The sequence below is a fragment of the Pelophylax lessonae genome (genome assembly GCF_965119305.1).
Source record: "Pelophylax lessonae genome assembly, chromosome: 12".
NCBI lineage: Eukaryota > Metazoa > Chordata > Amphibia > Anura > Ranidae > Pelophylax > Pelophylax lessonae.
The window spans coordinates 138,206,419-138,233,232 of record NC_138779.1 but is presented as its reverse complement, the minus strand read 5'-3'; the positions used below and the strand labels follow the sequence as shown (position 1 = coordinate 138,233,232).

General features: G+C 40.3%; 1 protein-coding gene across 1 annotated transcript in view; it reads right to left on the bottom strand.

Moving 5' to 3' along the window:
- LOC309568919 (uncharacterized protein) overlaps positions 1–26,814 on the bottom strand; it is a gene marked incomplete at both ends in the record, with an annotated part of 34,382 nt that overhangs the window by 5,466 nt on the left and 2,102 nt on the right. Inside the window, 8 exons of the mRNA XM_082274692.1 lie at positions 3,632–3,712; positions 4,392–4,489; positions 5,538–5,610; positions 9,476–9,663; positions 13,434–13,660; positions 16,028–16,126; positions 17,468–17,548; positions 17,677–17,904. Coding sequence (XP_082130818.1) covers positions 3,632–3,712; positions 4,392–4,489; positions 5,538–5,610; positions 9,476–9,663; positions 13,434–13,660; positions 16,028–16,126; positions 17,468–17,548; positions 17,677–17,904 — 1,075 coding nt within the window. The remainder of the gene's footprint in view (positions 1–3,631; positions 3,713–4,391; positions 4,490–5,537; positions 5,611–9,475; positions 9,664–13,433; positions 13,661–16,027; positions 16,127–17,467; positions 17,549–17,676; positions 17,905–26,814) is intronic.

The window sequence follows — 26,814 nt, the reverse complement described above, 5'->3', positions numbered from 1 at the left end:
ACTGCAAACTTTGCTCATAAAGCATAACTTAATTAGCTGGGTGAAGAAATGTGATAGATACAGTACATACTGTACATACATGTGTTATTTCACGTGTTTTACTTTTTCTTGGCTTTAGGTATCTTGCACATAAAGCTATCCAGCTGCAATACGCCCCTACTGGGGTTTTAGTGCACCTGGGAGGGACAGGTGCAGCATCTCTCACCACTGCAGGCAGCTCGTCGAAGACTATGGCAGGCAGAGGCTGGGTGGGCTGAATGCTGTACTGAGTGATACCAGCATTGATGGCCATGTGCATTCAGGAACAAAAGTCCAGAAGGCAACAAACATCAGCAGCAGTGTGCAAAAGGCCTTAAAATACCTTTACTACTTAAGTTTGTTATTTTGATATTTTATATAAGTATATAGCTAGTAGTAGTTAGTCAGATTTAACTGGTCTTATAATGTAGTAGTGAAGACATTTTGAAGCTTACCCATGGAGCATCTTCAGTTCTAATTAGCTCATTAAGACTCACCACATACCAAAGCATTTATAGCCATGTGGGTAGCTCAGTCATCTTTATTCAGGCATGATAGGATATATTGAGGTAGATACTGATTGACCAGAAACATTATGGAAGTGCAGATCTGGTATAATTACACAACCCCGTTCCCTGGTGTCAGAAAGTCTGCATAGGTGTTAATCCTTTGATTTACATGGCTGACACTCATTAGAACTGCAAAAGAGGCTTGGGCAAGCTGTGAAATGTATTCAAGAATACAGAAGATGTCCAGAATAACTACTGCTAGCTTTACTACTTAAGTGAAAAATTAAAGATGACCAGATAACTGCACTACTATACACAGTATATTAGTGTACCATTTGATTCCCACATTTAGTAAGTGCCACAGCAAACACCTCAATCAACTGGCAGTGGGGGTACAAAGCCCTAATGAAATAGTTATGATGGAAGAAATTATTTGTATAAGAGCTGTCCTGTTGCTTTAAATTACAGCTTTAAATTACATCCATCATAGTAGTGAAAAGAACAATCTAATAGTGATTAGCAAAGCATTGCAGCCATACAGTAAACTTAGCACCCAGTTCTGAAGCCTTAAAGAAGAACTATAGGCAAAACTTTTTTTTCATTTTGGATAGAGTAAGGGAGGGTTATATTCCCTGGCAGATTTTTATATGCCCGTTGTGTCCCATAGCAGAGACTTCCCTTCACTTCCTGCCCCAAGGCCCAACAGGAAGTGAAAAGAAATTACTGTAAATTAAGAGAATTCATTCAGGGACCCCAAGTTTACTAGAACTAGTGTCCCCATTGGAAGATTTTCCCGCCATTACTTTTCTGGAGACAACCCAAAATTTGGGATTTTTTTTCTACTTTTACTTTCAACAATAATGGTAAACAGGACAAATAGGGAGAGTGAATCGTCCTAAGGGGGGCACAGACTGCAAAAGAAAACTGACAGGTGTTCTTATCCTTCTCCCCCTCAAAGGAGAACAAAGAACATGCATTAAAGGCTGGGAAGAATGGGAAGACAAGACACATTCTATGTAGTGAACAAATTACAGCTCAGGCTATTGCTAGCCTTTTCCTCCCTCTAAAGCTCCCAAATTTCTATGAAAGGTAGAGCACATTCTCAAAATGTCTGGACTGAGCTAATGGTTAGGTCATGGAGCCAGTGCCATCTTAAGAGCCTTATAGGCCCCTGGGCAATGCAGTGCACTGGGGCCCCCTGCGGAGCAGCGATAGCCCGGCGGCCAATGGGAGGGGCGCCTGGAGGGAGAAGGCGGGGTGGAGAGGAGTCCGGAGGAGGTGAGCGAGGACATGCATTCATCATGGCAAGAGAGCACAACTACCTGGAGTATATACCTTACTATATACATATTACAGGGAACACTATATACTACAAGAGTCTCTTGTAGTATATAGTGTTCCATGTAATATGTATATAGTTAGTAAGGTATATAATATACTCCAGGTAGTTGTCTCTTGTCTTGTAGTATATATTGGTCCCTGTAATATGTATATAGTAAGGTATATATTATCCTCCAGGTAGTAGTTGTACTCTCTTGTAGTATAGTGTTCCCTGTAATATGTATATAGACTGTATAGACTATATACACATTACAGCGAACACTATATACTACAAGAGAGTACAACTACTTACCTGGAGGATAATATATACCTTACTATATACATATAGGCCAGGGACCAATATATAGTAGGTAGTATATCCTCCTCCAGCCAGGACAGGTAGTAGTAGTTGTCTGACTATCTCTTGTGTCACTGTCACTCACTGACTGTCACATCGATTAGATCCCCATCATCATACAGCCTTACCAAACCTTTAATGAAGAGAATAATTCATCCCTAACTATGTGAAGACTGTCTCTTTAGGTTTTCAAACTTGTTCTCATTTTGACTGTTTCTTCCAACATCTTACTATTTACTACCTCCTACACTCCAGCTGCACTTCCACTGACATCAGCAACAAAACAGTTATTGACCTTATTTACTGTGACATAACCAGGACAATGAACCCAATGCAACACCAGCGTTGGTCTCTATGCAGAGTTTTAGATGACCAGCAACAAAAGTAAAGCACTTTTTTTTTTCTATTCTAACTATCTAATTCTTCAATTTGGCTACTTGTACACATTTGGTAGGCTCCTATACAATGCCATCATCATTATGACTTCACATCATGCCATTGAGAATGACTGAGTTAAAAAAACTGGCAAACTTACCCTTACGCGGCTGCACATGGCATGGGAGGAGGTGGGAGGAGGCGGAGGCGGAGGCGGAGCCAGTCTTCTTGTAGGGTCGACTCGATGGACGGAGGCGGAGGAGAGGAGAGTGAGGACTGGAGGAGAGCCGACGAGGAGGAGGATCCTCCTCCAAGTCCTCCGCTGCGTGCGGCGGCGGCGCTGTGCATCCTGGGTCTGCTCTGCTGTCACATCACTGGTTGCTAGATGCCAAGCGGGCTGGCCTTAGCAACCAGTGTGTGCAGGGCAGACTGGAGCCACCCACGGCCGCCGCCGGACTCCGGACCGGAGGCAACAAGGGGGGGGGGGCCCGGACGCCCGGCGGACAACGGAAAGGGGGGGCCCTAGACCACCAGGGAGTGGGACATCACATGCCACCAATCCATCGATTGATGTGGGGCCCCTTGGCGAGTGGGGCCCCCGGGCAACCGCCGGGTATGCCCAATGGAAAAGACGGCCCTGCATGGAGCATTTAAATGAGTCTTCAAACCCTCTTACCTTATTGATATATTTTTATACCTAACCTGTGCATTGTGTTTACGTCACCTAAAAGGTAAAGTTACAAATCACATCCTATACCTGTTATAAAGTAGTTAGCGCTCTAGTGACTATGTTCCAGTTACCAACCCCCTAAGATTAATCAAACAGTGATTATATTTAGTCATAATCAACATGTGCAATGTTTTAGGGACTTGAAAGAACCCCTTCATGAAGGTAACAGTTCAGCAAACAGACAAGAGAACCCATGAACATCACTTTACTAAATTAGCCATTACTTCTATACAGTTGAAGCTATAAGAAAGGAGCCTGCTCATTGTGAACATACACCTCTACAGCAGGTATTTTGGCTGAAGCCACTGAAGCACAACATACCCAGTCAATAGGCTAAATTTGTCACTAGTTGTTGACAGTGGTGATGGAGTTGCGAAACACTCATCCAGGAGAACGTTGAAGCTAGATGAAAAAGGGGAAAAAACATAATTAGAGCTTGATTTTCCGTTATAAGTTTAGTGTGGAAGATATAAATACATATTTGAATTTGGTGCTAGTATTTTCTAATTATTTTATATTATAATTATGCATTAGGTATATTTGGGAGCTCCAAATCTGCAGTTTGTATACCAGGAGGCCGAAGTTTGCATAGGTGTGCTTCAGTAACCTCTTACAATCCTGAAATATGTAGGTAGCTGAAAGTGACTGTGTCACTATGGGGTTCAAATCAAAATAACCACAAACACACACCCAAAAGCAAATACTTCGTACATACTGTTCTGGAAGACTTTGTCCTAAAAATCCATCACATAGCAGATCCATGGCCACTGCAGGTATGAAATACTTCTGAGTGTGTTGAATAGCTGCTCCTCTGTGGTTCCTCTGGATGGAGCATATGTCCTGTATTGACGTAGATAGTGGAAAGTGTATAGCAGGAGGAGCAGGTATTTGACACAAATTGAAGTCTCGGATACCTGCACTGGCGGAGGATCTGCTACACAATTGGATTTAAAGGCATGGCCCACCGAGTAAGTATACAGCATCTCCTAATTCAGGGGGTTTCATTTTTATTTTATTTTTTATACAGTGGGGGCATTATTCTCTAAGCCCATTTAGGGTAAGAAGCAAAACAAAACCTTACTTTGCTGTTAAATTTGTGGCTTTCACTTGAACATATACATTCTGTTTCAGTGGAAGTGCCGTTCCATTAACTTGCAGTGGCACGGTAAAATTTGCATCCTGTAAAAAAAAAATATTCCTTTAGGCAACATGAAAATATAGATTTGTATACAGCACTGAATTGCTTTTATTTTTACAAGCAAGGTGTTGCACTTAATGGAAACCTTTATAAAGAGAAATCTGTAGGCTGCCATTGCTAATTTTCCTTATGAAATACTAGCTGCCTGGCTATCATACTGATGATAACTTCACCAATTTCTGAACTACTCAACTGAAACAAGCGTATAGATAAAGAATTCTGAGTTTTCTGTTTCTTTGTTTTTTTTTGTCTTAGTTACATGTTTGTTCCAGATGGGAGACTGAGAAAACATAAAAGTCAATAACAGCCAGGCAACCAGCATTTAAAAGAAGTAGTCCAGAAATAGCTGCCTCTGAGTAGTTGCTTTTATTGGAAGCAACTATGGGGTTGATTTACTAAACTAAAATAGGTTGTTCATGTTGCAAGGGACATTGTCATTTTCGGAGCTTGGTGAATGAGGTGAAGTTTTGTTAACTTCCATCATCCAATCATGTGCAAACAAAAATCTTTTTTTTTTTTTTTCCTTGCATATGGTTGGGTATTTTTTAGAAAGTAAACTTCACCACATTTACTAAGCTCTGGGGCCAATTCCCCTGCAAAGTGCAACTTCCCTTGCAAAGTAAACAGTCTATTTGCTTAAGTAAGTCAGCCACTATATTAGTCTGCTAAAGAGATAGGATTAGGAGAATTCCACTCTTTTGTGCCATGGGACGTGGCAGTGGTAAACAATGCCCTTTCTGTTTATTCTTGCTTCTATTAGCATTTCCAGAATGGGAGTTTGACAAGTCCGCTCTTTCTCTTCAGTGCAGACTGTAACGGGAGGCACCAAAGAGGCCCACAGACGAGGAACTCCTCACACCATTATCAGCCTTCACTATTAGACCAAATCCAAGTAGAATAAATAATTAGCCCGCAATTGCACACTATTTTACAAAACAATAAATGCCAATTCCATTATTACAGGTATGAATATAAACATTATATATAGTGAAGGGTTTAAATAGCACTGTTTCTAAAAAGAATACTTACAGCATATAGTTCCATACTTAAGGTGCTAATGAAGCTACCATTATTTGTGTTGACAGCAACATTTGCTGAAGATCTGAAAATAAATTCATGTTGATATAATTAGTTAATTAAATGAACTTATATTTTAAATTACAACATATTAATGTTAGCATATTTTATATAACAATAACAGATTGTGTCTGCTTTTAATTTAATTGTTCAGGTTCCTGTAAATTTTCTATATTTCCGGGGTCTAAAACTGTATCACTTGACAGAGTTCCATTGGGGAAATCTTTCCTAATCCCTGAAACCCCAAAGAATATTGTGGAACCTTATTTGCAGTCCCAGCACAGATGTTGTGCAACCACATGTCTTGACAATTTATGCTACCAGGGCTGTATTTAAAAGGATAACTATACTTTTAAAACATGTTACAATTTAACATATTGAGAGAAAAAATGCCATTTTGCTGATACAACTTTTTTTTTTTTTTTTTTTTAAACAGTTATAAGTAGACAGCCCCTGCATGGGTTTATATTGATGATATTATCCTTGTTCTTATATGATGCCTAAACTCATGCAGAGTGTGCCTGCTTCTACCAGTTTTTGATCTCTTGAGATTACAGGGGTACTTTGCAAAACAGAAATAATTATACAGTATATGGCTCCTGGCAATAAAGGCATTAAATCAAACAGGTGTGTGGAGCAGATGCATTCCTTCTTCTTTTTGCTTGCCTTCAGGTACAGTGCATCTTGACAAGCTGAATGTAAACAAAGGAACGCTTGCTCTGGCCCTAAAATGTACATTTAGGGGGTCAAATCTGGAGGGTGAGTGCAAACCCTGGTGGGGACACAAATGGTGGATTGCTGTGGAGGAGGTTCCTATGCACAAGAGCACTTTCATTTAAAGTATCATCATTTGTGTAGCTTAAGCACACATGCACTAATGGACTATTTATGCAATTTAGTGTTCTTTGTATGCACTTTGCTGATTACTGCATGGTATTTATAATTGTTTAATATTTATGGGATTTATAATTGCTATTTTTTTGTTAATATATACACATTCTTCTTATCTTATTTCTTTAATAATATATTCTTTTCACTATAATCTAGATAGGGTAAGTGCAGTATAATAAAGTTACAGATTGATCCAATCGTGTAAAAAAATAGTATATATTGGGCTTCCTAATATACAATAGGTACATTACAAGTATCAACTTTATTTAACTTTAATCAACCTGAGAGCTGTTGAGATAATTAACCATTAATATAATCCCTGATATAATACCCCAAAGAGAACATGCTGTAAACAACGGAATGTTGCTTAATAAAATAGAGGAGAGGAGACGAAAGAATGGATGGAAGTTACCTTGTGAATCCTAAAACCTTGGAGGAATTTGCAAAGCAATAACAGATTTAATAGATTTTTTGATCTTTCAGATAGTTCCAAGCTCTGGGATGTGACATCCAAGCTTGCCAGACTTTTATAAATTTAGCTACGGAACAATTTTTGTGGGCTAACACTAGCCCGTAATGAGCCTGAGAGTTTAATAACATCAGATAGATTAGGAACTTAAGTGGATTTCCATAATTTAGCTATGTTGACTCTCACGGCTATTAAGATATTGGCTACAATAGTCCTGTAATTTAGCGGGTATAGGTCGAAGTTTAATCCTAATAAGGCCATTGATGGTGTGAGTGCAGTTAAATTCCCTGTAAGGGATGCAATAAAGGAGGAGATTGTCTTCCAGAAGTTATATAAAGTTTTACACTCACATAATGCAAGTATTAGATTGCCAGTGTGAGTATTACCCCTCTAACATGTGGAAGATGAGGATGGGAATATCTTGGATAGTCTGTATGGGGTCAAATACCATAATATTTTCTAAGAATTTTCCCAATGCTCAATGCATGATGAAACTGAGCTAATAATCATTATGGCTTTCTGCCATGCTTCCCACGGGGAGGTTTAAGATAGGTCTTTTTCCCATTTAATCATATTGGTAGTATTGGTTTTATGGGGAAGGGAGGAGAGGAGTATATAAAAAGGGGAAATACCTCTACTATTCCTGGCCTTGTTGGAGGTAAAGAAGTCTTAGAATATGCAAGGAATCTCCATATTCACTTAAAAAATCACTTAAAAATGTGCTTAAAAATCCTGAGGTGTTTTAGTATTAAGTTTATTAGAAACCTGTAAAAAATTGTATAAAATTCCACACTATGATGTATGTAACAGGCTGCAGCCTACCTCATATATTATCCCAAAAGAGGGATATTTATTGTTAGTAGAAAGAGAGGATAAAGGCGCTATTTGATACCAGGAAAGTAATGGGCCAGTGCCAGAAATTAAGCGAGTCTAAGAAGTGTCAATCTTCCAAAGAATTATGTAGAAAAAGTGCTAGTGCGACAAAAAATATGTATACAAAAATACAGTGATAATGGCAGTGTAATAACTAAACAAGCGGATAAACAAACTAAGTACCCAAAACAGGGAAAACAACATCAATTAAGTGACAAGTGCAAAAAAAGTGACATCTGTGCAAAAAAATCCAAAAAAGTAAGTCTATAGAAAATTGGTATAGTCAGAAAGCCAAATGGTTAATTAGTCTTCAACGGTGATTCGTGACTGTGAAGGCGCACGTGCTCCCCCTCTCTCCCAGGACCGCACTCACCAAAGAGACGAACTCACACAGGCGTAACGAACATCAATCACAATTAGGATGGCTCCTATATATATGCCCAGTATTGGAAACTTTAAATGTGCAGACCACAAATGCCAGTATACTTGAAAAGTCCGTCTCAGTGACCACAGATATGTTGGAATAAAAGTAACTACATAGCGTAATTACGTAAATATACATGGTTTATTTTAAATAGTAAACATATACTCACAAACAAGCAGTAAAAAACAAGATGTTGGGTACTTAGTTTATTTATTTATCTGCTTGTTTAGTTATTACACTGCCATTATTTCTTGTTGCACTAGAACTTTTTCTACATAATTCTTTGGAAGATTGACATATGTTAGACTCACTCAATTTCTCCCACTGGCCCATTACTTTCCTGGTATCAGGTAGCGCCATTTATCCTCCCTTTCTACTTATTAGAAACCTGTGTTTTATGAGCATCAGGCAGGTTAATATAAAAGTCGATTCCCTGCTTGGCTCAAGACGTTACATTAAGGCGTTCTTTGCAGTACTCAAAAACTCTAATGGTGGTAGTATTTTAAATACCGTAGATCAAGCCAGCCAAGAACTGTTTTTCAGGGCTTGGTGACTTTTATTTAACACAACTAGTAAACATTCCACAAAATAAACGGTTGCCCTTGCAGGGGTTTCCATCACAAATTTTTAAACACAACGGAAAGTTTACCCCTTTAAGGGTGTAAAGCATTCCTCCTCCAATTCTGTAAAACACAGAGGTGCTTCCTTCAGCTTCTTCTGCAGCTCAGGCCTCAAACCCAGACCTTTTTGGCTTGGTCCCTCAGAGTAGTTCAACGTACCTACTGTGTTCACGTGCAATCTATGCATCTCTTTCAAGGATCCTCTTAATATAACTCACAGCTCCCTTCATCACAGGACCCACTCCCTGTCCTAGCAGGTGTCCTCCTGTTTCCTGGGTGAAGAACCCTGTTTCCTACATAGAGTCCTGAACTGTTGTTAGGCCTTTAAATATAAAAAGTGTACACACCTGCTCATGCACAGTCTGCTGGTTTCTGGTAATACCTGGACACAGGTGTTAAAAATGGTGTCATCTCACCCAGGACTCTTTGAAGCCTTTGGAGTCCAGAACCCAATTACAAAACCAGGAGAAAGCTGAAAACCCAACTTTATCCACACAGAAGTGACATACTGGAGCCCTTCAACGCAGAGCAAAGCACTGTTGCCACTATATATATATATATATATATATATATACTTTTTTATTTTACTTAACTCTATAATTTATATACTTACGTTAGCAGTTCAATGTTGCTTAGTAAGTACTGCAGGGGGTAGTAGCAGGAGAAATTGTAGTTCAAGTTAGTACTGTAGGAAATGAGACCTGTATCTGATGACACTGGAGTGTTCACATATCCCGAGATGACCACTGTCTGTACCTCTGAGTATTGTTGGAAGGCTCCACTTCCAACACTGGTCTCAATCTGTGAAAAAAAAGATTTATTTTCTTTAGATTTTAAACTTTTTAGACAGTTCCGTAAACACATTTAATACCAGGTAACAGGTGCTGTAAATTTAATTATGGTAATGTTAAAGTATTTTAATTGTCATAGTCAGTAGATTGTTTTCAGATATAGAGGAATTACCCAATGGTCCAACAATCGATTCTTCAAATGACCTCTGTATTATTATGCATACTTCTTGTATTACCTGAGCATGCTTGCTAATGTATTGAAGGAAAGGGAGCTCAGTAGTAGCCTTGTTTCATAGGAAAAAATAGTGATAAGCCAAAAACAAAACCTGACTTGGCTAACTTACTATCTCTTTGCAAAAAAAAATCACAGCAAAAATAAGTCTGATCACACATCAATGGCATATCATTGTGTGTGCAAGTGTGTGCAGGGCACACTCTGTCCTATCACATGCTGCACACAGGAAGTAATCGAACTGATCTCCCACAGCACTGATCGCTGGTGGCTCTCATGCAGCTTCTGGCTTCTCCTCCTCTCCCCTCCACCGGCTTCATGTGATGCAGGGGATCCACAGGGGGCTCTAACTCTGCAAATAGATTTCCACCCACCACTGCTCTGACCCCCGCCCCTGTACTAGCCCACTCCCTCACCAATATCACAACGCCCCCCTCCCACTTGCCACACTCCTGGCGGGCTTCCCCTCCTCCTGCTCTGTTTGCGATGCTTCACTTTGTGAATAAATAGGAAGCCTCTGTGCGGAGACTTCTATTCATTCATCTGTAGGGCTATAGAGAAAAGACATGAGGACTCTTTGTCTTCAGTCCCTCAGGGGTCTGTTTAGATGATGTTTTACCAAAACCCCCTCCCAAATTTTTTTAGGAATTAGTTGGAATTTAGGTGGAATCTTGTATGTTTTGCTGTCTTTGAGTCTCCTAATGATGATTTTAGTGTATTTTTTGGGAAAATGTTGTTTTGATAGACATTTGTGCAAATATCACAAGACCTAAAAATCCTGACTTCTTCACTGTATATATGTTGTTCGTTACATAGCCCTGGTTTAAAGGTAACAGAAAAAAAAGGGGGGGACTTTAGGGTGTCAAACATAACCCCAGGAAAAGTGAACACACAACCTTATATATTTTCCCTTTTTTTGTTCTATTGTGTATGATTGAAACCAAGACTTAACTAATTAGGCTTCTGCCCTATTTACACAGTGATATGTCTGTTTGTAAGCTAACAATCTTGACGCACTATCTTTTGATTATTCTGTTGTTTGTTATATATATATATATATATATATATATATATATATATATATACTGTATTTTCTGGCGTATAAGACTACTTTTGAACCTCAGAAAAATCCCCTAAAAATGGGAGGTCGTCTTATACGCCGAGTAGAATATCTCCAAGGTAACCTAAGTATAAGTATTACCGGTAGATCATGTAATAGGGGGGTCGTCTTATAGGCCGGAAAATACAGTATATATATATATATTTATATTTATATATATACTCTATATAAATTGTGAGTCATTCCTTAACATATTAGGGTCTCCTGATGAAACAAATAAACTGCAAAAAGCATTGGGACCTATGAACACTCTCCTGCACTATTGCCCTATCATCTGTGATCTTACATTGTTACAATTATAAGTGTAAAAATGTGATAATACATTTATGTAAATAGAATATATTTGAGATGGGGCTCAGCAGGAATAGTGCTCTCTCAGGGATTACTGTAGAGTAGTTTAACAGCAGCTTGGTTCACATATATGCGAATTGGATGTGTTTTTAACCGCATCCAATTCACATAACGTAAATGTGAGCGGCTTTCAATGAAGCCAGTTCACACATGTGTGTTACGATTTTAAAAAGGATCTTGTGCATTTTTGGATTTGGTTTAGGTGCGATTTCAGATAAAAAATTGTACCTGAATCGCACCTGAACCGGTGAACAGAACTGCACCGGTCTGAAACCACAGCCGCATACTGTATGTGTGAACCTAGCCTTAGAGATTTCCATAAAACAGATTATGAAGAATCCCTTGAGGTTAGTATGAAGCATATACAACAGATCATAAAGACAATAGAGAAGACTGGAAATATATACAGGTATAGTACGGGGATTACATAAAAAGACACATGAATATAGAGGTCTTGAATTCCATGAAGCAGATTGTGGCGAAAATAAAGTTTACCAAGAAAGGTAGCCTGGCATAAGCTGGCCATGCACTAGAAGAATTTTGTTTAAAAATGTTATTTTGCGGCATGTTTATTCAATTTTCAAATCATTGATGGAGTCAAATCAATGTTCAGTTTTGACTGCAATGACGAGGAAATGAAAAAAAGCAGGATGGAATTTTTTTCTTGAACAAAGTTTTAAGTGAATGCGATTTTCCTTCAGGAAATTACATTCATTCCAAAATCAAACGTTAAAGGCAAACACATTTTTGAAGTACTATTAAACAACATTGGTCAAGTCGTGAAATGTACTAATGAGACTTTTCTTACAATTGTTTGTAAAAGCATCCCTTCATAAATCTGTATAGCCAGCTCAAAATTGGGAAACATGCAAAGCTTTAAGGGACATAGGTAAAGAGAAAACTAGGTAGAGAAACTGCTAGAGATTTTATATGGGGATAATGGTTATGCCAACAAAGCAAATTTTTACTCTAGTTTTAAAAACAACACTAAACCAGCATTATTAATTTAAAAGGCAACTAAATCTATCAATTTAAAGGTGTGTCATGAAGAATGTGTTATCATTGGGTATGTGTTTATACAGTATACTGTATATTGAATAGGTATGGATATGCTGAATGGTAGCTAGCACCTGGGAATGCTTTTGATTGTGTATTTTTTTTGTGAAAATATTATACAGTATAAGCCAGAACATTCAATATACCCCCGGTATATTCACCTTATTCAATATTATAAATGTAGTGAATGTGCTACCACTCTTTTGCTTGTATTAGTAGTTTAAAGTATAACTAAAGGCAAAAGTTTTTTTTTTTTTTGTTTTTTTTTTTAGTTTTAGATAGATTGAAGAAGGATTAGAACTCCTGTTCATTGTTATTACTGCTGTCTGTGTCCCTAGGGAGATTCACCCTCTCTATTTGTCCTGTTTACTGCTTTCATCAAAAGCAGTACATTTTGGGCTGAGACCGGAACAGTAATACAGGAAAAATATTTCAATAGGGACACTAGTTCTGGTGACCCTGGTGACACCCCTGGATTCCCCCACTTTTGAGGGGTTTCCTCCCACTTGTTTTGGATTCCTCACTCACCTGTTTGGCTATGGGACAGGAAGTAAAGGATAATATCCCCTGTGTGACACCCCCCCCCCCCCCAAAAAAAAAAAAATGAATTCATTAATTAATTTTATTAAACTGACAGGGGTTATAATCTTCCCTTACTCTATTTAAAATGAAGAAAAAAAGTTTTGCCTTTAAGATTTTAAAATCAGATATCCTGCCAAACAGCAGACACAGCACAAAACCTGATCATATAATTGTTGGCCAGTTGGTCAGTTGACACCCCACCAAAATGAGTCTCTTTATTGGCCACAGAGGTACCATTATTGGACAAGAGGGTGGCAGTTGGCAGGAATTAGAATTACATATTGTCAGAGAAAAGGTCATCTTTGTAATGTCTATACTTGGACAAGATGTTACTTTTAATTGAAGAAAACATTAAGGATCACATTCAGTTTTGCTTTTATTTCTTCCATGACAAATACCAGCTTAATGTGTTTATAATAAACCTAAGATTAACGCTTACCGTGATAAAATTTCCACAGGAATTTTGTGTTGTATCATTAATTGGGAAGTTAAAAGTTACTACTGGAGGTTCAACAGAAGTGTCAATAGTTCCATTACAATAGCCCAGACCATGGTTTCCATTAAGAGCCAGCATCGCAGGGTCAAACACGGCGTACTGAATGGGGCAGGCATTAATGGACAGTACAATACTGGATGGACCACAAGTGACCGCCATGTCATTGTTTACTGATGAAGAAAGAACAAGAACATAAAATGCATTTGTACTGAAAATACAACATTTAAAATGTAGCTTGTAAGTGTTACAGATCATCTCCCCTTTAAGAAAGTTCATACTACAAAGATTATTAGGCTAGGATCCCACTATTGTGGTTTCCCTGCTGCCTCGTTTTTAATGGGCTGCTGTACCTGTGCAAGCACAGGAAAAAGGTATCTGCACCTTTTCTAAAATGGCAGCCACAGGGAAACTATATATTGCTATGCATTTCCCAACATGGGAAAACATGCTGCGGTGGGGCTGCCATTAAGAATTGGTGCTAAACCCATTTTTTTAAAAATAACAAACATGACATACTTACCTGCTCTGTGCAGTGGTTTTACACAGAGCAGCCCCAATCCTTCTCTTCAGTGTTCCTTACTCTTTCCCTCCACCAAATGCTTACTATAGCAAGTAACACAGAGGGTGGCTTGGACCTGTCCCCTCTTCCTCCTCACTGGCTGTAAATGAAAGCAACAGGGGCCAACGTCTCCTTCTGTGTCAGGAGATAAGCCCCGAGAAGATTGTCTCAAAGACCCAGCACACTTGCCAATATCCAGTATGGTTGTGCCCTTTTGCACAGAAAAACATAATGGAAATTAGGTGCCGCATGCTTGTGCACACTGGTGCAAACCATGTGCGATAGATTCTAGCACCCTCTGGCCTTTACAAGGATGACAGATGCTCTCAGACTTTTCTGACTGGTCTTTAGCTCCCTGTTACCTGTATACCTATGTGCTTATAAATCTGGATTTCCTGTTACCGACCCAGCTTGCTTCTGGACTTTCCCTTGCATCTCTTCCGGCTCTGACTTTGGCTTGCTCCGCGACTGTTTCTGTCTGCTTTCTATGCATGACCTCAGCTAGTCCCTGACTATGTTCCTGATCTCTCCTCTGTTGACTACCATGTTCTGACCCTGACACTTGCTCATGAACTCACCTCTTGTCTTGTTCTGCCTGCTGTGATCTGCTTGCTATGATCTGCTTCTGCTACCCTCATTCTGTATTCTGCCCGCATGATCCAGTATCCCAGGACCAGCTGCCCTCTTCATCTGGTTCCAAACGCAAAGGTCTCACTGATATAGCACTAATCTTCAGTACAGCTGGCAGCCCCTCCATTTTTGGGCTCAGCATCACATTTTAGGAATAGTTAATAGCAATTCTAAGCCGACGTGTGCAAACTTTTGTGTTATCTGAGGGGGTCTAATTCACCTTCCTAGCTCTTTTCCTGGACTACAGAAAAATTACGCTCTTTGTTTTGGAGGGGGGGGGATTTAGTATTTTGTTTTTATTATATAAACTTTATTATTTTTACATTATACTTGTTACAAACTTTAATTCTGAATTGAAACAAAATCTAAAAGGAGGAAGTACATGTCCATAGAAAAAAGAATACCCTCATTCTTATATTCCTAATGAACACAAGTATAATAAATACCTCCCACCCCATCCCCTCCTCTCCCGTCCTTTGTCCGATCTTTGTTCTCATCCCACCTATATTCTTCACATTCCCTTTTCTATTCCCTTTTTTTCCACACACCTGCCATTTCCACATATTTCTTTTTACCTTTAAACTTTAACTAATCTTTCCATATTTTCTCGAATCTATCTAATTTATCTAATTTATCTTCTCCTCTATGATATAGCTCTTCCAGGTTATACATGTTAATTACCTGCCTTATCCAATCTCTTACCTTAGGATTTAGTATTTTAGCAAAAGACAACGGGTTAGGGCTGACGCAACTGTGCTTGCTATACCAAGTATTTTTGTTTTTCACATAAAACCAATACAATATTCAGTTTCAAGGGAAATATGTCTGCAATCAGAAATGCCAATGTTTGAGTCCATAGAAATGTGATCGATGATCTTTAGGCTACCAGGTGACAGCCTTACTTCTAAAAGAGTTCAGTAAACTATGAAATTGATGATGGCGACCAGGAGCTTATACAAAGCCTATAAGCCAGCACCACGAGTTTAATGCAAACGTCTGTTATCCTTAGCCAATATGTTAATGATGTCAGCAAGAAAGGGGTAATAGTAATGCGTATCATTCAGTTTCTTATAATTTTTACATAGATAGATAGATAGATAGATAGATAGATAGATAGATAGATAGATAGATAGATAGATAGATAGATAGATAGATAGATAGATAGATAGATAGATAGATAGATAGATAGATAGATAGATAGATAGATAGATAGATAGATAGATAGATAGATAGATAGATAGATAGATAGATAGATAGATAGATAGATAGATAGATAGATAGATAGATAGATAGATAGATAGATAGATAGATAGATAGATAGATAGATAGATAGATAGATTGCACATACCTGGATACCTGTCATAGAGGGATGAGCAATTGAATGCCTCTACCAGACACTTTTGTGTCATTAAACAAAATAGAACTATAGCAGCTGTGTTCATTACACCTAAAAGAAAAATCATAATTAGTTTAAATTGTATAGTGTATGGAAAACATAAAAATTATATTGGGAGATAGTTGAGGGCTAACATTAAAGGGGTTTAAAGTCAGAAGATTTTTTTATCTTAATACATTCTATGCATTAAGATAAAAATCCTTCTTTGTGCAGCGGCCCTCCTAATACTTATCTAAACCCTGTCTCTATCCAGCAATGTCCACAAGTGCCTCAGCCACCCGGGACTCTCTCTCCCAATTGGCTGAGACTCCGCAGCCGCGCCAGTTAGACAATTAGGTGAGAGAGGGGGCGGTGCCAAACAGCAGCTCTGTATCTGAATGGACACAAGGAGCTGCAGCTTGGCTCGGGTGCCCCCATATCAAGCTGCTTGCTGTGGGGGACACTCAACAGGAAGGAGGAGCCAGGAGTTACAGCCGGGGACCCGAGGATCTGGGCTGCCCTGTAAAACCACTGCACAGAGGAGGTAAATATAACACGTTTGTTATTTTAATAGAAAAAAAGAAAATGAGACTTTGCAATCACTTTAATGTGGTTCTAAAGCCAGGAGGTTTTTTATCTTAATGCATTCTATGCATTAAGATAAAAAACCTTTGGTGTGCAGCAGCCCTTCATACTTACCTGAGCCCCCATCTCGATCCAGTGATATTGCATGAAAGTCTAGGCTATCTGGAACTCTCCCTCCTCATTTCCTGAGACAGCAGCAGGGCGCCATTGGCTCCCGCTGTTGTCAATCAAAGTCAGTGAGTCAATGAGGAGATAAAGGGGCTGGACCGAACCGTGGCTCCCTGTCTGAATGGACACACAGAGCTGTGGCTCGGCTCAGGTGCCCCTATAGCAAGCTGCTTGCCGTGGGGTCACTCAGCAGGAGAGAGGGGCCAGGAGTGCTGACAGAGCACCGCAGAAGTGGAGAATCTGAGCTGCTCTGTGCAAAACCACTACAAAGAGCAGGTAAGTCTAATATGTTTGTTATTTTTAAACAAAAAAATGAGACATTAATATCGCTTTTAAAAAAGAGATGCGCGCTTCACTCTTTTATCAGACTGGAGTGTTTACTTTGGTTAGTAAATCTGTGCAATCTGTGTGCTATCACATAATAAAGGTTTGGATATGCAGCAAGTCAATAGTCAAAGTATCATATTTTTGCTGTGTCTGCTGTTATTCACAGACATTAAAAATATTCTACCATTAAAAACTAAAAGAGGGTTTTTTGGGAGATCAGAGTTCCTGTTTAAAAGGATATATAGTAACAAAAAAAGCTATATGCTAAGTCCACTATTGCTATATCTTTTATAAGTGTATGCAGGTGGGTTTACTTCCTTACTGGCTTCTTACAGCTCTCAGCTATTTCTGCTGTAACACTGACCATACACATGGCAATTTTAAAGAATTCAAACAATGCCAACCACCTTTTACCTGCAACAAAAATTACCATTAAATTGACCTGTAACCAATAGTTTGGATTGAATAATAAAAATATATATAACTGTTTACAGTATCTCAGAAGACCTTGCAAAATCCTATAGAGTAGAAATATTCCTTACCTGCCAAGGACATTTTGGTGGCTGTAGATCTTAGGTTGGCTATGAATATGAGTTCTCGTAGCTTTTTATACTGTGAAGATGGGAATGTGATTATTTCAAGCATCAGCTCATATTCTATCTGGGGGCTGTAGGCATTCTGAGATTTCAGTCTCAACAGCTCACCCTTCACAATCACAATAGGAAGTAAACAGATTAGTTTCCATATAGGAGCCATCACAATAGGCATTGCTGCAAAGTAATGTTAGTTTAATGGGAATATGGCTCTGAGCTCTTGGATAGATTTCTTCATGGACTAAGAAAACACAGATATACCACGCTATATGTTTGTTTTAAGCATCAGTTATGTACAGACATTGTTATGAACAAATAGTTGAAATGACGAAGTAAATATTAATTCTTCCTTTAGGACAATTCCAAAAAAGACTGCGGTTACAACTGTATTTGTTTCCAAAGGCGTAATATGAGCAATTATTAATCAGAACATTAATAACAGAACAGAACATTGTATTTTCTGTGTTAGTATACTCTCTTTATCTCTAAAAAAGTAATATTTTATTTGTGAATACTGGTGGGGGTGTGAATATAAAGTCTTGGAAGCTTTGGCCAGTTAATGAACAACAATTAGCTGAATACAAATGTCCAGTCTGCTCTGTGGTACCAACTGGCTGCTAGAAAAAAAAAAAAAAAACGGGGTTTGATATACAGATCCTAAAAAGCATTGATAAAGTAAATGTATGCAGCGCCAATCAAATAAAGTGCATCACAAGGCATTAAATATGTGTGACACGATATTTACTGTTAGGGTGGTAAGGATGTGGCATTCCCTTCCACAGTTGGTGGTATCAGTGGAGAGTGTAGATACGTTAAAAATAATCTTCTAGGTGTATTTCTTAGCATACACAATGCGAGGGGCTATGTGCATGTAGTTACACATGCACTAAGGTTGAACTGGATGGGCCGAAAATCTTCATTCAACCTTACCAACTATGTTACCATGCATTGGCAATGTTCTATGTCAAACACTGATAACGTTTATGGTGTTTTTTGATAAAGTTTTAGTATGCAGTGCGAATCAAATAAAGGGTATCACAAAGCACATAAAGTATACTGTGACACAATTAAGAAAATATGTGCAAATCAAATACAGCGTATCACAAGACACAAACTATACCATGACAAAATTCAATTTGAAATTGTAAATGTTCTTCAGTGCAAATATATAAACAAATGTGCAAAGAAGTCCATTAAGATAAAGTTCATCTATGTGTATAAAGAAAATAAATCCACCACCAACCAATCCAAATTGATGCCAGATCCCTCAGTGTATGGATCCATACCACCACCTTATGCAATGTGCAGAAAAGAATGTTGCAAATGGAATCTCATGGTAAGAACCATCACAAATGCAGCATACATCAGCTCACAGGCATTGCCTTTCTCCCATGTTGGATAACGGTAAGTGCTGTGGCAAACAAAAATGTCATACAAAGATATCACAAACAATTCATCCTCCATTAAACAGGTAAAGTAAAACATAAGAACACGAGAAATTCACATGTAAAGTCCCTGCCAACAAACATTGTGCAACGGTGGTATGATGTCTATACCCCGCTTTGACGTGTCTCATCCAATAGGATGTCTTCATGGGACCTCTAGTGCTGACCAACACTTTTATTTTGTAGCCAATGCTACTCTTCCCATGAAAGGGGGAATGGACCTTTCAGCCATGTTGCCATAAATCGAAACTAATGAACACTGTTATTTGTCTGAGCGCTCCAGCGCTCCAGTTATCCAGAAACAGGAGCAACACTTTTTTTTTTTGAAGCTTTCAATTTAATATGTTCTTAATTCTTAGATTCATCACATCTCTAATTTAGGGGGCTGCAACTTACTGTATCAATAGCTACACATTTTTTACCCTTTAGTCTCTTTTTATGGTACTTCCTAAAGTGCGCCAACAGACTGTGTCCCTTAAAGCCTCACCTAATATTATAAATATGTTCTCTGAGGTGATCCTCAATCTTCTTGATGTCCTGCCTACATATTGTTTGCCGCAAGGGCACTGTAGTAAATAGATGACAAATCTAGTATTACATAAAATAAAAGAGTGCACATTGTAATTCCCTTCTGTGTATGTGAACAGAAACTTTTAAGTTTATTACATCTTAATCTATTCAGTTCAGCAATAATGCATCTATTACAAGTGAAGAAGCCTTTTATGTAGGTAAACAAATTCTGTTTTGTGCCGAGGGTCTATAATATTGGGAGCAATCTTGTCTCTAAAGCTGGTCATAGAAATGCTGCTGGTTTATATATTTGCACAAAGGAATATTTACTATTTTATATATTTTGTATATTTTATGTGCTTTGTAAAACACTTTATTTGATTGGCACTGCATACAGTTACTTTATCAAAGAAAAACATATACTTAATTAGTGTTTGACATAAAACATTGCTAATACATGATTACATAGTTTGTAAGGATGAATAATGACATTGGTCCATCCAGTTCAACCAGAGTGTGTGTGTGACTACTGTTTTGCATAGCACTGTAGATTGCGTATCCTAAGAAATACGTCTAAAGGTTTTTTTTAACTTATTTATACTCTCTACTGATATCACCATTTATGCAAGGGAATGCCACATCCTTACCGCCCTAACACTAAAGAACCACTTACACAGCTTAAAGCAGAGTTCCAGCCGTTTCTGTGTTGATTAAAAGTCAGCAGTTACAAAAAGTGTACCTGCTGACTTTTAATAAACACACTATCACCTGACCCATGATCCAGGGATGCGGCCGCCTGAAGCCTTGGTTTTTTTCCCTTTCCTCTCCACGGCGCAGGCATCACTAATGTGGACACCCAGCTGTGACAGTTTGTGGCTTTGCAGCCGGGTGCGCAATGCCCATGTGCAAGTTGCGTTGCGCGTCCCGAATTGCCGGATAATCTGCTGTGTTCTCCCCTCTCTGTAAGCTCATGTTACTCCTTTCCTCAACCTCAGAACCAATATCACAATCAAGTAATACCTGTGAATTTTAAGAAGCAAGCGGCTGATGCTATGTTCAAATAATGCAGCTCTTGGGGCTATAGCAGAAATAGCTGTGGAAAAGGTGGCAGAATAAGCTGCTCTGGCAGCTGTGGTGGACTTTGCAGCAGTCTCAGCTTGGGTGATAGAGGATGAGGAGGATGGGGATGGTTTAGTAAGTCAGTCCACCACCTCCTCTTTGTACTGTGGCTGGATAGCACGGGCAACATCACTACATAGAGACAAATGGACCCTGCCTTAGGATGGACCACATCCACCTTTTCCTGTGGACACAGACACTGCTGCCCACCCCCCCCCCCCCCCACAGTGGCATGGGAACGTCTGCCTTTCCTTGTGGGCCTCCCAGACATGACAGAAGTGGGGGGGGGGGCTTATTATCCACATTTATTATAAAGTGGGAAATGTATGATTGGATGCACTTTATTGAATGAAAAGTGGCGTTTGGTGCACTTTAAATTGAGGACTGATGCTGACAGAAATGTAAAATCTTTAAAAAAAAAAAAAATAACTAAAAAAGGGGGAACACCAGTGTTGCAATCAGAAAAACTGCAGCTGACAATTCACAAAAAGGGCAAGCAGGGGACAAAAAACCCCCCAAAAAAACAAAACACACAGCAACCAAAAGAAAGGTATGCAGCACTGTATACATCACTAAATGTTATGTAATGCTGTGTTAACCACTTTACCGCTAGAGCATTTTGCTGTCTTACGTCTGGTCCACTTTTTGCGATTCGGCACTGTGCGACTTTAACTGACAATTGCGCGGTCGTGCGACGCCGTACCCAAACGAAATTTACGTCATTTTTTTCCCACAAACAGAGCTTTCTTTTGGTGGTGTTTGATCACCTGTGCGATTTTTACTTTTTGCGCTATAAACAAAAAAAGAGCGTTTATTTTGAAAAAATAACAATATTTTTAAAAATTTTTTATATGAAATTCCCCCCAAAAAAAGATGTAAAAACCAATTTTTTTAAAATTTTTGGGCAATTTGTTTTCTGCTACCCATGTTTGGTAAAAAAAAAAAATCGCAATAAGCGTATTTTGATTGGTTTGCGCAAACGTTATTGCGTTTACTAAAAGTTATTGCGTTTACTAACTAAGGGAAAGATTTTTGTCATTTTTGGTGTTTTTTATTTTAACGAGTAATGGCGGCTATCTGCGATTTTTTTGCGGGACTGCGACATTGCGGCGTACAGATCGGACCCCTAACTGACATTTTTGACACTTTCGGGGGTACCAGTGACATTACTGCAGTAATCAGTGCTATATATATGCACTGTTACTGTAAAAATGACACTGGCAGGGAAGGGGTTAATTTTATTGGAGAGGGAGGGGTTAATGTATGCCTGGTGCTTACTGACATGTGGGGGGGAGGTGACTGAGTGAGCCAGGGACAGATCGGATGTTCAGCTATGCTGAACACTCCGATCTGTCACTCCCTGTCACTTAGGAGATCCGCCCGCTCTGTTTACACAGGCGGGCGGATCTCCAAACTGGATTCCCCGATGATCGGGGCAGAGCAGCGGCGATCGCCGCTGCTCCTCCCCTGGCCCGACTCCCGCTGTGAATGAAAACAGCGGGAGCGCGCCTCCAGCGGTGCGCGAGCGCTGCCTACAGGGGAGGAGTCTAGCGACGTAGGTCTACGTCGCTAGACGATAACGAGCCACTGTGCCGCAGTAGCAGCACAGTGGCCAGAGGTAAAGAGGTTAAACACTACACTACCCTGACACACTATACTGACACACTATACTCACACTATACTAACACCACACTAACACTCTACACTCAGAGTCGCAATAAGTGAACACACTAACTCGCTAGTGGGGAGCCCTTCTCTATCTATCTCCACTCCAACAACACTGCAAAAGGTTCCTACGGGAAGGAACCTTTTATAGTGTGGGGTAGGACTATGAGCACTGACCTGTGATTGGACAAAGTCATTATAACTTTGTCCAATCAGGGCTCTGACAGTGCTCTGTGCCTCAATTTGCAAGGCCTTGCACCTGACCAGCGGTCAGGTGCAAGGCTTCATCCAGTTAGGGCCTAGAATGCACTATGCAGCGTGTAGTGCATTGTGTGGGGCTTGGCGGGCAAACATCCTGCCGAGCGCCCCACAAATTTGGGTGTTCACCGAACGGGTGAACAGGTGATGTTCTAGCCAAACTTTTGCTCGGCCTAAACCCTTCATCAAACACTACCAGCCATGTTTGTAAAAGCAAACAGTCTTTTATTTTCAAAAACAGGCAAAACAAAGTGGCTTTCTTCAACATAATCAAAACACAAACAGACCATAAGCTTTAGGCTCCATGTACACGGGACGTTGTTAAAAGTCCCTTTGAATGCTGGAATTTTTAGGACGTTTGAAACGTCCGTTCGGTCGCGTTTGTACCCGCGTTTAGCGGGCGTTTAGCAGCGTTTGCGGGCGTTTGCGTTTAGAAGCGTTCCTAGAGGTCAAAAAAATGATTCCCCTTTAGGCCTAAAATGGAAAAACGTGAACGCTAAACGCGGGTCATCGCGTTCGGACGCGTTCGGACGCGTTCAGACGCGTTCAGATGAGTTTGTGCGTTTGAAACGCCGGGAAACACACGTTCGAACGCAAATAATTGCATTCTAAAAACAGTCCCTGAACGCAACTGCCTGCAAATGACTGTAAACGACCTGGTGTACATGGACAGATAAGATAAAATGTAGGTGGGTTCAGGGGCTTCTGAAAAAAACGCCCAACTGCTCCTAAACGGCCATTTCCAGCGTCCCATGTACATGGAGCCTTAGAACAAAGTAAAGCTTCAGCTCACTGCCAGTAACATTTGTCCCTTCACAGTGTTTGGGTCCATAGAAAAGGTCACTATATTCCAGCAGTGTCTCAGCAATGAACAGCATACAGCTCTTCCTCACAAGCATATCCTGCGCCACATCACATCACTTGGACACCTGCTGACTGCTTTTTTCGGTCCTCCAATAAATGCTACTGTAAGAGCCGTGCTTTCTCTCCATGTCGGGGTTCAGCAGCAGCTAGGGAGACCAGACATATGTAGCTACACACCAAAACAATATAGATAGCCTTAAAGTAAAATTTATTATAGTGAACCACAAAACAAACATACACAGCAACAGTGAACAAAGCAAATGCCAGTAAACAAAAACCAACCCCAAAGACACAATAACTAAAGAACCAACTATCTACAAATATATACACTATACAGGACAAGGGGAGCAGGGCAGCAAGGAAGAGGGCAAACTAGACTGGATGACTGGATACAAGGCAGAGAGCAGGAGCAAGGGGTACAGGATAGATCAGGGTATGGATCAGGATCACAGACAACTGGTTCAGGCAGCAAGGAGGCATTCAAAATAGTGACGCGCCTGGGAAAGAGAGGAGCAGCCTTAAATAGCCACCTGGCAGCTGAACACAGTTTGGGTGATCATAGAAGCCTGCTGGCTTCTGGGAGACACCTGCTGGTGGACAATGGAAGTGCAGCATTCAGCCCAGGGCAACACAGTGTCACCAGCAGGGGAACTCAATCCTAACACTCCATCTTTTTTCTTAACTTTCAATAAATTTTTATTAAGGTGAAAAAGATACAAAACAAAAGACTAATTAAGCATCATAAAACATAGAACATGGGACTCAGTGGGCATAAACATATAAAAATGTCCTCAGCAACAGCAAAAGTCACGATTAGGCTTGAAACATTCGTGTATGAAACTTGAACGGAAAATAGTCTGCCGAACAGGTATATCACGTGACCATGAAGGTCCCAAGGGATGTAGAACAAGGAAGAAGTATAGGTTGAGAGGAGGAAAAGTATAGCTAGAGAGGAAGATTCTTCTACTGGTGAAAGGTCAGAAGAATAAGAGGGTAAGAAAGAGAGTGAGAGTTAAGTCACTTCAGAGGTTGCCAGCATCGGATGATAAGTGGCCCGGATCAAGGGGAATGTTGGTAAAAACTGCCCAGGGTTCACAGACTGCCTCAAAAGTACGTTGGCTGTCAAGCAAAATGCTAGTCAGTTTCTCTTGAGACATAAGCCAAGAGATTTTCCACTTTGTTGCATTGAGGGAGACTGTTTCTCTTTTCCAAGATCTAGCAAGAGTCATCTTGGCACCAAGGAGGATAAAAAAGAGCAGTCTGGACATGTGTTTGGGGGCGTGTTCAACGGAAAAGTTCAAAAGGGCTATCTTGGGGTCCTGTGGTATAGCCAGGCCCGATATTTTCCGTAACAAATGGAAAATCTTATTCCAATAGGATCTAATGTGGACCACCATGTATGATACATTGAGCCCACCATTCCACAGTAATGGAAGCATAGGGGGGAGGTGTTAGGGAACATTGTGGCTAGTCTGGTCGGGACCCTATACCATCTGGTGAACACTTTCACATTAGCTTTTATCAGGGAAACATTTAGGATGCCTTTGAAAGAGCATCAAAAGCATTGGGTCTAGGTTTCGGACGAGAATGAGTCGCCCAAATCAGATTCCCAGGATATAGCGTAAGAAGCTTTGTCCCCAGCAGCTGCTAGGGAGGCATAAATAGTGGAAATGCCGCCCCTCTGATCCAGTTTATTGGAGCACCAACTCTCATATGGGGTGAGTTGGGGCGTTCATGTTTGTCAAGCCAAAGAGAGTGGAGAACATTAGATATCTGGGAATATTTAAATGATTCCGAGGGGGGGCATCTTTAGTATTTTTGTGCAATAGCCTTGTTTAAGGGGGCCTAATCTATTGAAAAAAATGACCTATTCTAAATAAGCCTTTGTTGAGTCACCATTTAAAGGCCCCAATGTCCATTCCCGGTGGGAAATCAGGGTTGTTAAATAAGTGGACAAAGGGTTTCAAGACAGAGATAAGGGTAGGGAGCTTATACAATTTATCGCTTAGAGAGATGGAGTGGGACAGTGTTGGAGCAAGTACAGAGGGTCTATATCTAGGTTTACACCAGAGGAGGTAGTCAATTGTATGGTGGGGGACCGTCTGTCTCTCAATATGAACCCAGTCTGGTTTTGGACCTCTGGAGTAAACCATTGAGAATTGGGAGAGCTGTACCACCTGATAATACCACCACAGGTAGGGTAGGCGAAAGCCTTTGTCTTCTTTCCTTCGAAAGAGGGTGGATTTTGGGCAGTGGTGTCCTTTATTGCACCACTGCGAACAATTTTGGTATGTAGGTGCGACAGTTGCGATTTTTTGAGGGGGATGGGTAGTGACCTGAATAGGTATAGAATACGTAGTAAGAGGGTAATTTTGACCGTATTGATCCTCCCTATCAACAAGAGCTTAAGTTTGGACCAAGAATTATGGTACTCTTCTAATTTTTTAAAGACGCCTGGGTAGTTTGCCGCAAAAATGTTATCGATGGAGCTTGGGAGATTGACCCCAAGATATGGGATAAGGTGAGGGCTCCAGTTGAATGGGAAGTAATTCCGAAGATTGTCCAGTAAGCGATTGGGGACTGATATGTTCAATGCCATGGATTTAGATATATTGATGTGAAGGCCCGAGATTTGGCCAAACGCATGTAAAAGTTTGAGGATATTAGGCGTGGAGGTGAGGGGAGATGTGAGAGTAACAGTAAGAGATCATCGACGAACAGGGCACATTTATGTTCTTGGGTCCCGCAGGTGACCTCTTTAATATCTGGATGGTTCCGGATTGCAATAGCCAGAGTGTCGGAGTCCGGACTAGCGGCAGGTGACTGCACTGGAGGTGGATCCTCTGTGTCAGTGAGGGATTGGCGTGGACCGTACCAGGGGACCGGTTCTAAGTTACTACCAGTTTTCACCAGGGCCCGCCGCAAGGCGGGATGGACTTGCTGCGGTGGTAGCAACCAGGTCGTATCCTCCGGTAACGGCTCAACCTCAAAGACAGCTGATTCAGGCGCGGTACAGAAGGACAAGGCAAAGGCAAGGTCAGACGGAGCAAAAGGTCAAGGCAGGCGGCAAGGTTCGTAGTCAGGGGCAACAGCAGAAGGTCAGATACACAGGCAGGGAAAAATACACCAAATGCTTTCTCAAGGCACAAAAGGCAACAAGATCCGGCAAAGACAGGAAGGGGAAGTGGGTTTTTATATGGTTTGGTACTGATTGGACCAGGCACCA